The 12659-nt window shown below is 40.8% G+C and overlaps 1 protein-coding gene across 1 annotated transcript in view; it reads left to right on the forward strand.

Moving 5' to 3' along the window:
* Positions 1-507: 507 nt before the first annotated feature.
* The window catches only part of SHPRH (SNF2 histone linker PHD RING helicase), a 55054-nt gene continuing 42902 nt past the window's right edge, over positions 508-12659 (forward strand). Inside the window, exons 1-9 of the mRNA XM_071549373.1 lie at positions 508-642; positions 2894-3554; positions 3934-4063; positions 6611-6829; positions 7149-7227; positions 8010-8160; positions 9725-9830; positions 10338-10594; positions 11841-12521. Coding sequence (XP_071405474.1) covers positions 2925-3554; positions 3934-4063; positions 6611-6829; positions 7149-7227; positions 8010-8160; positions 9725-9830; positions 10338-10594; positions 11841-12521 — 2253 coding nt within the window. The 5' untranslated portion in view covers positions 508-642; positions 2894-2924. The remainder of the gene's footprint in view (positions 643-2893; positions 3555-3933; positions 4064-6610; positions 6830-7148; positions 7228-8009; positions 8161-9724; positions 9831-10337; positions 10595-11840; positions 12522-12659) is intronic.

A 12659-nucleotide genomic window follows, 5' to 3' on the forward strand; every position in this document is an offset into this window, starting at 1 on the left:
CAGCAAGGTCATCCCACAGCACATGCCACAGGTGTGTCCAGGTGGATCTTGAATCATCTCCAGTGAGGGAGACTTCAGAATCCCTCTGGACAATCTGTGCCAGTGCATGGTCACTGCATAGTAAAGCAGTTTTCCCTCGTGTTCAGGTGGAACGTGCAGCGCGTTCCTCGGATGGCATCGCAGCTCCCACCGGCGCTTCCCTGAGGCTCCACCGCCTCCAAACTCCCCTTCCCAAAGACTCCACCTCCCAGCACCCCCTGCGCCCCCGCACGTGACGTCACCGTCCCTTATCTCTCCGGCTCCGCCCCACTGAGGGCAAGGGCGTTGTCTCCGCCCCCTCTCCAGGGCGCACCCATTGCGCCTGCGCCTCTCTCTGCTTTTCCCGTCGCTTTCTTTCGTCGGCGCGCGGAGGGGGGCGGAGCAAATGTCACTGTTCCCAGAGCCCATTGGCTGCCGGCCAGGCCGGCGCCGCTGCGCGCGCACCCCCGCCCCGCCCCGCCCCGTAGGGACCCGGGCTCCGCCGGGGCCGCGTGCCCCCCGCCCCGCCCCGCCCCGTCCGCGCCGCCGCCGCCGCCACAGCGGGGGGGCTCCGCCCGCGCCGGGAGGAGGCGGGGCCGCCGGGGCCGCAGCGTCTGCGCTTCGGTACGTCCGCGGCTCCGCGCGCCGCTCCCCTCGCCCCTCACCCCTGCGGCGCCGCTCGGGCCCTGTGCCAGCGGTGGGCGCCACGGGCCAGCTGCGCCGTGACTGGGGGGACGGCGGGTCCGCGCAGGCCCCTCCGGTGGCGGGCGTCGCGGAGGGGGAGTGCCGCCTGCCCCGCAGTGTCTCATTCCGCAGGCCTCGCCGTCCCGAGCATCAAGTCACTCCTCGCTCGAGACAAGTGAGCCGTGCCCGCGTCCCGGCCGCGGCGGCCACCCCGGGCCCGCGGTTCGCGGTCTCTCGGTGCGGTGTTCACGCAGTGCCGTTGCAGACACCGCCGGGCCACCTCGCCCGCTGGGCAGGGGTGCCGCTGCTGCGGGGCGCGGACACGATTATCAGCTCCCGCTCCCCCCGGGCAGGTGTCCCGGTGTGTCCGGCAGAGCGCGGTGTCCGGGTTGGCTCCGGGCGGGGGCCGGGGATGCCGCAGGGCACCCTCTGCCTCTGGGTTAAGTGCCGGGTTTGCTCCCGTCAGGGTTTGCTTCGCTTACTGTCAGTGTCGCTCCGTGTCCTTGAGCATTACTTTGAAAAACACGCCTTCCCTTAATTCTGTTGTCTAATTATGGGAGGCCTTGTCGGTCTCTGCAAGTTCCTGTAAGGAGGTAGTAGCCAGGTGAGGATCGGCCTGTTCTCCCAGGCAACTTGCAACAGGATGAAAGGACATCGTCTTAAGCTGTGCCAGCGGCTTAAGTTGGACACTGGGTTTAGGTTGGGCACTGGGAAGGAGTTCTTCACAGAAGGTGTGATTAGACATAAGAATGGATTGCCCAGGGAGATGATGGAATCACCGTCCCTGGAGGTGTGTAAGGAAAGATTAGACGTGGCACTCAGGTCTAGTTGGCAAGGTGGTGTTCAGTCATAGGTTGGACTTGATTATCTCAGAGGTTCTTTCCAACCTAATTAATTCTGTGATTCTGTGTTTGAAATCCAAATCAGCAAGATGTGTATATTCCAGGATGTTTCCTTTGGCTTTCATGAATTATCAATTAGTGTTTGTAGTTACATTTTTTCCCTCAAGACCCTTCTAAAATTACTCAGCAATTCTGTCCTGTTCCATCGTAAACTCCTTTAACATTAGGATGTGGTGTGCTGGATTTAATAACTTGGAATATTTTCCTTTCATCTTCCTACATTTCTTTAAAACTCGTATGCAGAAGCTGAACTGGCATGGATATCTAAATATTTCCCTGTCTTTACTGACAGAGTGTAATATGAGGTCATAGATCTATTGCTGTGCTCAGGATCCTTATAAAAACAATCTTTTTTAAAAAAAGAAATGTTACTGCTTGTTTTGGGATTTAATTATGCACATGTATTTTTGAGTATGTAGTTCTTAGTTTCCCAAATGGGTCTAATATTTCATAATCTGCTTCTTTGTATGTACTGTTTATCATGTGTGCTATATTTTCTGCTATTTTATCCACAAAATCTGTTCTGTGCTCAGGTTTAGTCAAGGAGTTGGATATGCATCTTGACTTGACTTTGCAGTTAGTCAAAATCAATAAGACTATGCGTTTAGTTTGGTGATCGGTCCCACTGAAATGCACAATAGAATAACTAAGGGCTCTTCTGCAAGAAATTTGTGTATCCAGGTCCCAGGATGCACAGTTTCCTGGGAGAGTGAAATGTTGAATACTAGTAGGTGGGGACTTGGAAGGACAGAACTTGATAGCTTAGGCTCTAAACATATTTTATATAATGGCAGCTTCAAACTAGCCCTGTATGAAGTTTGCTTAAAGTTTCATGTCTGTGTAGGCTTTGAAAGGAGAGAGGAATTTTTTGTGTATTTTCCCCACACCCGCCCCCAAATCTCCTGTACTTCCTGCACTTTCATAGAGTTTCTTTTGCTGTCTTCCTCCACCCCCACCTTTTAGGGATTCCACTGCTTCTCAGTTTATATCTGTCCCACAAGATTCTGCGTAACAGCTGTGAAATGACACGTTCTTGATGATCTCTGTCTGTCGCTGTCTGGCGGAATTGTAAGATCTAGTACAGGGCAGTGCTTCGTGTCCGGCCTTGTGTGATGGCGCAGGAACAGGAGAGGCTCTGCAGAGCTGATACTGTTGAACAGTTAGAGTATTTGGTGCGTATGTTTGTGTCTGAACACTTTGCAAGTTTAGCTGCTGCTGCATGGTGAAATTTTAGCGTAGGTACTTGATTTGGTAGTGCTTGCTGCTAACTGATTTACTTCATCTTGCAGAGACTGAAAATACTGTTGAGTAAACGACAAAATGAGTAGTCGTCGGAAACGTGCACCTCCATCTAGAGTAGATGAGGAGAAGAAGAGAAAGCTCTGCTGGAATATGCATGAAGACCGGAGAAATGAGATGGTAACACTAGATGATGAAGTGACCAATGAGGACCCCATTCCAGTTCCAAGCACTTCTACATCCTTCATTGTTATAAATGATGATAGCACTGATGAAGATCTCGTACGGAAAGAAGGCAGTAGCTCAAAATCTGTAAAGTTTTTGACAGATGAAGAAGACTCTTATTCCATCTTGACTCCTGTGTCTGTACAGCTAAATATTATAGTCTTGCCATACCGTGCAGATGGGTCCTGGAAGGCTTTGTTGGGAGAATTTGGACTTCTTCCTTCTGAGCAAGTTCTAGCTGATGAATTCAGTGAAAGGAGCTTTACTTTAATGAGAGGAGATTCTGATGATCAGCTGCAGGTCTGTGTTCATGAAAGAAGTGAAGAAGAGTACAGTAATGAAACTAAAGAGTACCTGGGTGCTTATGAACAACGTATTTTGGTGGAGTCAACTTTAAGTGGTGAAATATTGGAAGGTTTGAGATGGTTGCAAAAGAAAAAAATAATAGGACTCTATCAAAGACCTAGAGAGGCTCAGGCTTTAAAGGTATGCATTCATATACATTTTGGAAGTTCTTTTTGTTTGAAATAGAAAATACAAATCTCAGAACAAAGTCTGGCAGCTACCATATATTTTGTAATGTGCTATATTTTGTAATGTTTGTATAGTTTCTACATGTTTTTGTAAAGTTTTCAATGGTTTTTTCCTAAAATTTAGTTTTACTTTTTCACCATTAGAAATGCATTACCTGAAGGAATCACTTAAGCTTTTAGTTGCAATTCCTCTATATGGTGTTTTTAGTAGATTTATTATATCTATGCCTGCTGATTTTCAAAGCACTATTGTTATTTTCATGTTCTTCTGTTTATAATATTCTTGTCATTTTAGCAGTAATTAAATTATTAACTGTATAACACTTCCACAGGTTGGAATTTACCTTCTTGAAGCTGGACTAAGTAAGCCAGAGTTTCTTAGTGATGGAGGTGGAAGACCCAAAAAAGCTAATCATCTGATTCAAAAACTCATGGAAAAATTCTACAGTTTTTTAATTCCAGGTAATGCAATAAAGTTGATTGTTGATGACAGTTTTTGTTATTAATGTGTGTCTTGTGTAGTAGTTTTAAATGTAAGGAAAAATGCTAGTTATTCCTGCCATCTAGAGCAACTTTTGTTTCAAGGTAATGTTATTAGGTATGTCACCATCTTATTATCTGACCATTATGTGTTATTTACCACTAAAATCAAAGCAAAAACTTTTTTATTAATCTAGAATAAAGGGGGGAAATAGCTACATTTTTATTGATGCAGCCATCTGGAAATGGAAGGATTATTCTGCAGATGCAATATTGGAAATGTAGTTCAGTCATTGAAAGTAGAGTTAAGTAGAGTTCTTGAACAGTATCAGAGAAACTGAATTTTTAAATAGTACAATACCATCTGTTTCTCAAAGGCTAAGATGAAACCTATGTAATTGAGTTACATTTTGAAATGGTTGAAAGCATAATTAAATATTCACTGGTTAATAGATAACTGAGAAAAGGGTAAAATTCCCTAGCATCCTTTTAAAAATCCCTGTGGTTCATAGAGCCATTTAATCAGGAAAAAAATCTTTGAAAGAATGAACAAAACAAATGTGTGCTGTATTCTTCGCTCCCCTGTAAAACTCTGGATAGACTTAGTTTGTATAGAAATCAATTTATTATACTTAAAAATGTGAGATTTGAAAAGTGTTATTTTAGCAAGTGTAATGATAGGTATCAGTGTAGATCAAATTCCTTGATCGAAGTTATACTGTGCAGTCATTCTAGTTCTCTGTTCTTTTCCTAAAGTGAGGGATGTGTGTTAGAGAATCCCTTTGAATGGTTTCTTTAGTATGTATTTGAATGGAACAATAATAACCCCACATGTGTACTCTGAGTGCCTTGTTTATATTGCAAGTCTTATATATATAGTTTTCATAAATATGTAGAAACTTTCAGAATTCTCTTTTCCCTTGTGGAGCACTGGAATGGATCCTTTGATTTGAAAGGATTAGGGGAAAACACTGATGGCTGCCATACACAGGCACGTTCTTCACCATCCATTTAAACAAAGGGAAGCTTTTACTTTTCATGAAAGAGTCCTAATAGCAGCTCCCAAACCTTATTTTAAGATTAAGTTCTGTAGTGCTTGTGCTAGGTGCCTTCTTCTTTGTTAGCCTAAGGCATCAGAATTATAATTTGATTTAATTGTGCCTGCCATTCGCTGTTTTATTAGTTTTCAAGATCACTTTAAGGTCACTTTATGCTGAAAATTATGGCCTTGACTTTCTTCCATTTTTTTTAGAAAAATTCTACAAGGTGACTTTGTCTCCAAAGCTAGCTAGGGTTGGTATCTTTTTGTATTTTTTTGAGAACTGAAACACTCTTAAAACTTACCCTTTAAGTCTTTTGTTCTCTCACCTTATGTCAGTTTTCTAGAATGCTGACCCTTGAATTTTTCATGACTTTTGGTTCTGCATTGCTTAAGTTCTGTGTATGCCCATATATCCAAATTATGTGAAAAATACATAAGCACAAGGCCTTCTTTCCTAGAGGGTGGAAAAGAAGTGTAGGCCTTCTGTCCTGAAGGATGCATACTTCTCTTAAGGTGGGTTTTTAGTTTTGAAAGTATGCCTTGTCTGAATTTTTGCAATGATGCAAATAGTAAAAATTGTCTTGTCCTACTGCTACAATTTTCTTATCCAGATGGATAGCTTAAGATTAACATGAATGCTCTCTGAAGAGAATCTCCTGTATTGTTTTTTTTAAATGTGTTATTTTACAACGATAAAATTTCTTTCATGAAAAATGAAAGACAATTGCGTAAAAACCCATTATGGTTTTCTGCTTTCTGTAAGGTCATTGACCCATATTAATATTTAAATCTGAAATGTGAGTTATTTGTGGTTCTTTACCAGTTGGAAATGGTCAGTGGAAGGTCTTTATTAAATAAATAAATAAGGTCTGTTCATTCTATACCAGAATTCTAAAGAAAGAGCTTTACTGATACACATCTGTGATTGCCATGGCGTGTTAATCTTACCTTTCAGGTGTCCTGGTTTCAGCTGGGATAGAGTTAGGGTTAGTTTTGTTCCTAGTAGCTGGTACAGTGCCCTGTGTTTGCGTTCAGAGTGAGAATAATGTTTGTAACACAGTTTCAAGGACAGCTGACGTGAACTGGCCAAAGGGATATTCCATACCATAGAACAACATGCTCAGTTTATAAACTGGCTGGGGGCCATCAGGTCACCACGTGAGGATGGGCTGGGCACTGGTCAGTGAGTAGTGAGCAATAATACTGTGCATCACTTGCGTTCCTTGAGTTTTGTTAATCTCTTTTTCCTTTACATTGCTATTGCTATTATTATTTTATACTGTTATTTTGTATTGGTTTACTTTATTTCAGTTATTAATCTCTGAAAGCAGCTCATTGTTCACTACTGCTGCTGAGTCAGGTGCTTGTTTAAATGACATTTTGCTTTGCTTGCTTTCATATGTTAACTAGATATGTTGCAGCAAAATTTACTGAAATGTTGTCCCAAATTGATTGATAATGTGTCTTGAATTATTTGGTGTATGCAGATGAGCTTGAGGAAGATGAGGAAGAAACTGACACAGAACTAGAGCGACAAAATATTGAAGAGCTTTATGACTTTGTAAGGCACACCCATCAGCAGGATATCCAGTTACTGAGAAAGGATGTGCAGCATCCTGCATTAATTCCCATTCTGAGGCCATACCAAAGTGAGGCTGTGAACTGGATGCTTCACCGAGAGAACCACACAAGCACTGCAAGCAGTGGCAAGTATATGGATTTGGAAAACTGGCATAATTGAGGGAAGTTTCATTGTATTGTCACTGTAATGTTTTCATGCTGTTTGAGTAGAAGTTTGGTTAGTTATTTCTTTACTATTTCCATAAAAGCTGTTGTTTGGGTGGTACACTAAATGATAAGCTAGGTCTTGCTGAACAGTAGTTGAGGTACCTTGTTGGTCATGAAGCTGTGTGGAGGTAACTTCAGTTTTTTGTCTCTAAATGTCACAGTAAGGCTAAACAATTCTGAGCAGTGTGTTGTTTATAGAGAAACCTCACAATAGTAACATGAACACTTTCTCCATAGAAAATGCACTGCACTTTTTGTGGCGGGAAGTGATCACTTTGGATGGAGTAAAAATCTACTATAATCCCTTTACTGGCTGGTATGTTTTTCTAGTTACTCTTTCTGAGAACGCCTCAGGGTTGTGCTTTGTGAAAACCTTATTGGTAGCTTTGTCTTGAAGAGTGTAATATAATCCATATCTTGTGTTTCAGTTAGCAACTAAAGAATTAGAACAGTGATATCTTTATTTTGAAAGAAAAGACAAACTGTAATATATAATACACAGGGAAATATGTAAATCTCAAGTTGAAAATGTAGTTCTTAAAGCTTTTTTTAAATTTCAATAAATTTGTAGTTTAATATTAACATTTTTTTTAAGTTAGAGCATTTGAGCTTTAACCTTCTCATCCAGAGTTTTTAAAGTCTAAAGGAAGGAGCCAGTATAATGCTTTCTATTAATGCTGGGTATTGCATTGCTGAATGTGTTTATCTTTTCTCATTAATTTGGTTATAATAGAACCTTCTGATTGCTAGTTTGCATTTTATTTTTCCCTATATAACTTTCAGATCTCTGGCACATGAATATAAAAGTATTTCAAATTTTTTGAGACTAATGTTAGGATAATGCTAAGGTTAGCAGGGCAAGGCCTATTAGGAGGTGGAAAAATTCTAAAAACTCTGGTATACATATTTGTCTTGATCAGGTTTATACATCCAAAAAGCTTTCTAACCTTTCTTAATCTCAGCTAAACTAACAAAAGCTAATGCCTCACCTTACAAACTTTGCCTTGGTGAAGCTGTGCTGCATGTCCCTGAACAAGTGCTTCGGTCACACCATTCTGTAGTTACTGACTTTCATTTGGGAACACACTTGAATTTTAGTATTATCCGTGAATACCCAACTGCTGGACCCCAGTGGCCTGGAGGTATCTTGGCAGATGAGATGGGTCTTGGAAAAACAGTAGAAGTGTTGGCTCTTATTCTGAATCACACTGGACCACACATTAAACAAGATGATCTGACATTACCTGAGGTAAGGAAACCAGGATGAGAGGTATTATGAAGAAAATGCTTTTCACAATTAATTCTAATGGACTTCTCTTGAGTTTATTGCTCTCTAGTTTGTAGAAGACCATATTTAAAGTTGTATTGCAATGACAGTTTTTCCTTTGTAGGACATGATACCTTGTGCCATAATTAGTTTAATAGTTTGATGAGAAGCACTTGATAGTTTGCCGTTGTTCAAGGGCCTGAGGCAACTGCAATGCTTACAGAGTTTGCACAGGCTTCAGGAGTGTATAAATATGTTAGTTTGCTCTGTTGGATGTCATTTTCTCCTTCACTTCTTTCTATTGATGAGTATCAAACATCAATTAGACATATGTTCTGTGCTAAAATAGGAACTATTTATAGTCAATGTATAAAGATTTCATTGTACATCAGTTCATAATGATCTCCTGCCTGCTTGGAATTTTATCAGTTAGAAGGACTCAATTATTTGAGAGGTTAAGATGATTCTTAAATGTATAAGAGAGTCAGCACTGAGGAGTATGAAAAGGGAAGTATAAGCACTAAAGCACCTGGACGACAGACAGCAATAGCCAGAGACCATAGCTTTTGGACAGCTGGAATTAGTGGAACTGTTTCATTATATGAATAGTTGGGATAGATACCTAGCTAGTATTTTTGGACTTTTATAAGCAGAATTATGTGACATTGCTTGTGGTTAAAAGGTAGTATTCTACTTCCAGAAGGCCTCCTGTGATTTGTATTTTTCTTATCTTCAAATATAAAATGTCTTTATATGATGTCCTGAAAAAAAACCCAAACAGAAACAAAACCAAAAGTGCCTTATTCCAGCAGAGACATTTTGGATGAGTCCCATGTTGTGTAAGCCAATGTCAGAGTTACTCAAATTATTTCAACTCTGTGTAGGGTTCAAGGAGTATCTGGAGTTTCATTGAAGTTACTGTTTAAGAATCCTGCAGAGCAACCAATTGGACAGGGCAGAGTGAAATATCAATGGATACAGCTACAAAACACTTAATAATAGAAATATCAGCACTGCGGTTTTTTTCCAGCTTTGAGATTCTTTTTTATATACCAATTCTTGGGTATACATTTCCTTGAATTGACTCACTATTCCTGAATCACTGGCAATTGAATAAAGTTTTGGAGGGCAATCCCTTAAAAGAGAAACTATTTATAAAACTAACCAAGGCTTTTCCCCTATATTGCTTACCTCCTCTTGTGTTTCTTGCTATATATTAAATATATATTTTCCTTCTGCATCAGTAACATGGATCACTTAATAGCTATAGATTCCTGCAAATTAATTCTGAAGCAGTGGAGGACCCAAGAGTTTCAGGGCTGCTCTTTCTGTTCTCAGTGTAGGGTGCTGAATACTTTTTGCCAAGAAAGTGAATTGAACGAGGTGTCACCCTGCATTAAGAATGAGCTATCTGGGCAAACTAGTGAGATCAGAACATACATCTCTAGCACCTCATGCTTATTTTCAAAGGTGAAATGATTAATGAAGGTCATAGTGACTGTGAAGAGAGATGAGCTCATGACTTTTTAATGTTGTCTGTGTTTAGGGTAAGCTCGTGAACTTCTTTGTTCCACCTCAACCTTTAGAAGGAAATAAAAAGAAAAAACCAAAGGAAATGGAACCTAAATTGAAGGAAAAAATACAGTATCCCAGTAAGTATTTCTGATGACTTTTAAAATACATTTTGCTTTTGGCATTAAGTTTTATATTGACTACTGACTATGAGTTCAAGGCCACTCTTCACTTCTTCAGAGTGAAATTATTCTTTTGCTGAGCACTGTCATGTCAGATTGTGTGCTACAAACAAATGATCTACAGTTAGAAGTAAACTTATCAACTCAGAACTCTGAGCTACAGAGCCAGCCCCATGTAACTAAAGGTCTTTGTAAAAGAATTTATGCATTTAACTGAAACACTGTCATTTTTATGCCTCTGTAAGAAGATTGAGTGACTTATTTCTATTGCTGTGAAATATTGTCTTAGAATCACTGCAAAATAGCAATTTGTAGAGCCACCTCAAGTCAAAAATTGTTAAAACTGCTGTCTCTCTTTGGTTTGCATTTTTTAGATGAACATTAGAGTTGCCTTAGTATGTGTTCTCTGAAGTAACTTTTATTTTATCTGAGCTGTAACTTGTTTTGCTTTGATTCTACATACAGGCTTACGAGTGATGATATTAGCAGCTGTGAAGGAGATGAATGTGAAGAAAGGAGCATCCATTATTGCAATATTTAAGTACATCAGTGCTATATATAGGTATGACACACAAAGAAATAGAAGGCTTCTCAAAAGAACTCTAGAAAAACTAATTGCAGAACAGATAGTAGAGCAAGTCAAAGGACATGGTCTGGCTGGGTCTTTCAAGCTGGGAAAGAATTACAAGGAACAGAAGAAGCGAGAAAGAACCAAAGAGCAGGTAAAACATAATGCCATAGTTACTTCAAAGAATGTTTCAAAGGCAGATCTTTCTACTGATTACATGTTCATTGATGCTTATTGATAAAAATTAAGGAAACTGCATTATTTGCTTTGAAATTCATGAATAAAGAGGAAGAAATCATACATAGATCAAACTTAGGGCTAAAGTATTAACTGCATCTGCCATAAATCTTGTAAAATAGTGGCACTGGAAGTTGTATTGTTCTTACTGTGAAGTTGTTTTTTAAACATTAGTAAACATTAACCTCAAACTGGGAATTGATACAAAACCTTACTATCTGTGTCCTTGTCTTACCCCTCCTGCTATGGGGACACCTTCCACTAGACCAGGTTGGTCAAAGCCCCATCTAACCTGACCTAGAACACTTCCAGGGACTGAGCATCCATAGCTTCTCTGGGGAACCTGTTCCAGTATCACCACTCTCACAGTAAATTATTTCTTTCTAATATCTAAACTGAACTTACTGTCTTTTAGTTTAAAAACTGTTGCCCCTTGTTCTGACTAGACTCTGTTGTAAATAGTCCCTTCAGGTACTGGAAGGCTGAAATTTGGTCACCCTATAGACTTCTTTTCTCCAGACTGAACAATTCCAATTTTCTTAGCCTTTCCTCATAGGAGAGGTGCTCCATCCCTCTAATCATCTTGGTGGCCCTTCTCTGCACTTGCTCCAACAGGTCTATGTCCTTATGTTGTGGATCCCAGACCTGGATGCAATACTCCAGGTCAGGTCTTACCTGAGCGGAGCAGAAGGGCAGAGTCACCTCCCTTGACCTGCTGGGCATGCTGCTTGTGATGCAGCCCAGGATACAAGTGACTTTCTGGGCTGCAAGTGCACATTGCTGGGTCATGTCCAGTCTCTCATCCACCAGCAACCCCAAGTCCTCCCCAGGGCTGCTCTTGATCTGTTCATTCCCCTGCCTGGATTGATAGTGGGGATTACTCTGACCTGTGTGCAGCAACTTGACTTGGTTTTGTTAAGCCTCAAGAGGTTCCCATGGACCCACTTCCCAAGCTTGTCTAGGTCCCACTGAATGGCATCCCATTCTTCGTGTATGTCAACTGCACCACCTGGCTCAGTGTCATCTGCAAATTTGCTGAGGGTGCACTCGATCCCTTTGTCTATATCATTAATGGAAACATTAAATAGCACTGGTAGACATTAAACTGCACTGGACAAATCTGTATATAAAGTCTGACATTCTTGGTTAATTTCACTTTGTAGGTAGCAAAGACGTCAGAAAACTTTGAGAAGAAACAGTTGATTGATGCTAAAACTCAAACCAAAGAATCAAAAAAGAGTGGTGTCACATCTGAAAATGTCTTTAAAACTGCTTCACGGGTCGATATTGCCATGGAAGAACATGATTATTGTACAACTAGCAAAAATAACAAGAAATCTGAAGCAAATCACGAGGACTCTGTAAAAGAGAATGATGTTAAGCAGGAAACTGCTGTCCCAAAGTCTCCTGATTTGCATGGCAGTGATATGAGGAGTCATCCTGATTTTGATGTTTCTAAAGCTGCAGATGAAGTCCAGCAGGAAATCCCAAAGGTCCAGTCCTCACATTCCCAAGAACATGCTGACAGTAGTGTACAGCATACCAGTTCTGTATTTCCATTTAATACCTCTGAATATCGTTTTGAATGCATCTGTGGTGAGCTCGGGTTGGCTGACTACAAAGCTCGTGTGCAGTGCCTGAAATGCTACTTATGGCAGCATGCAGAATGCGTAAACTACAAAGAGGAAAACTTGAAGAGCAGACCCTTCTACTGTCCCCATTGCCTTGTGGCAATGAAACCAGTTCCCACAAGAGCGACTCTGATCATTTCTCCGAGTTCTATTTGCCATCAGTGGGTAGATGAGATCAACAGGCATGTAAGATCATCATCTCTTCGAGTTCTGGTAAGGTTATATAGCTTTTTATTCTGGAGAGTTATTTTATCAAGGCTCGGTTTCTTGTTTGACATTCTGCATTACTTGAAGTTCAGAGCTCACTTTCTCCTCTGTGTCAGAATTCTACATTTGTTGCTGTAGACCTGT

This window comes from Pithys albifrons, chromosome 2 (assembly GCF_047495875.1).
Source record: "Pithys albifrons albifrons isolate INPA30051 chromosome 2, PitAlb_v1, whole genome shotgun sequence".
NCBI lineage: Eukaryota > Metazoa > Chordata > Aves > Passeriformes > Thamnophilidae > Pithys > Pithys albifrons.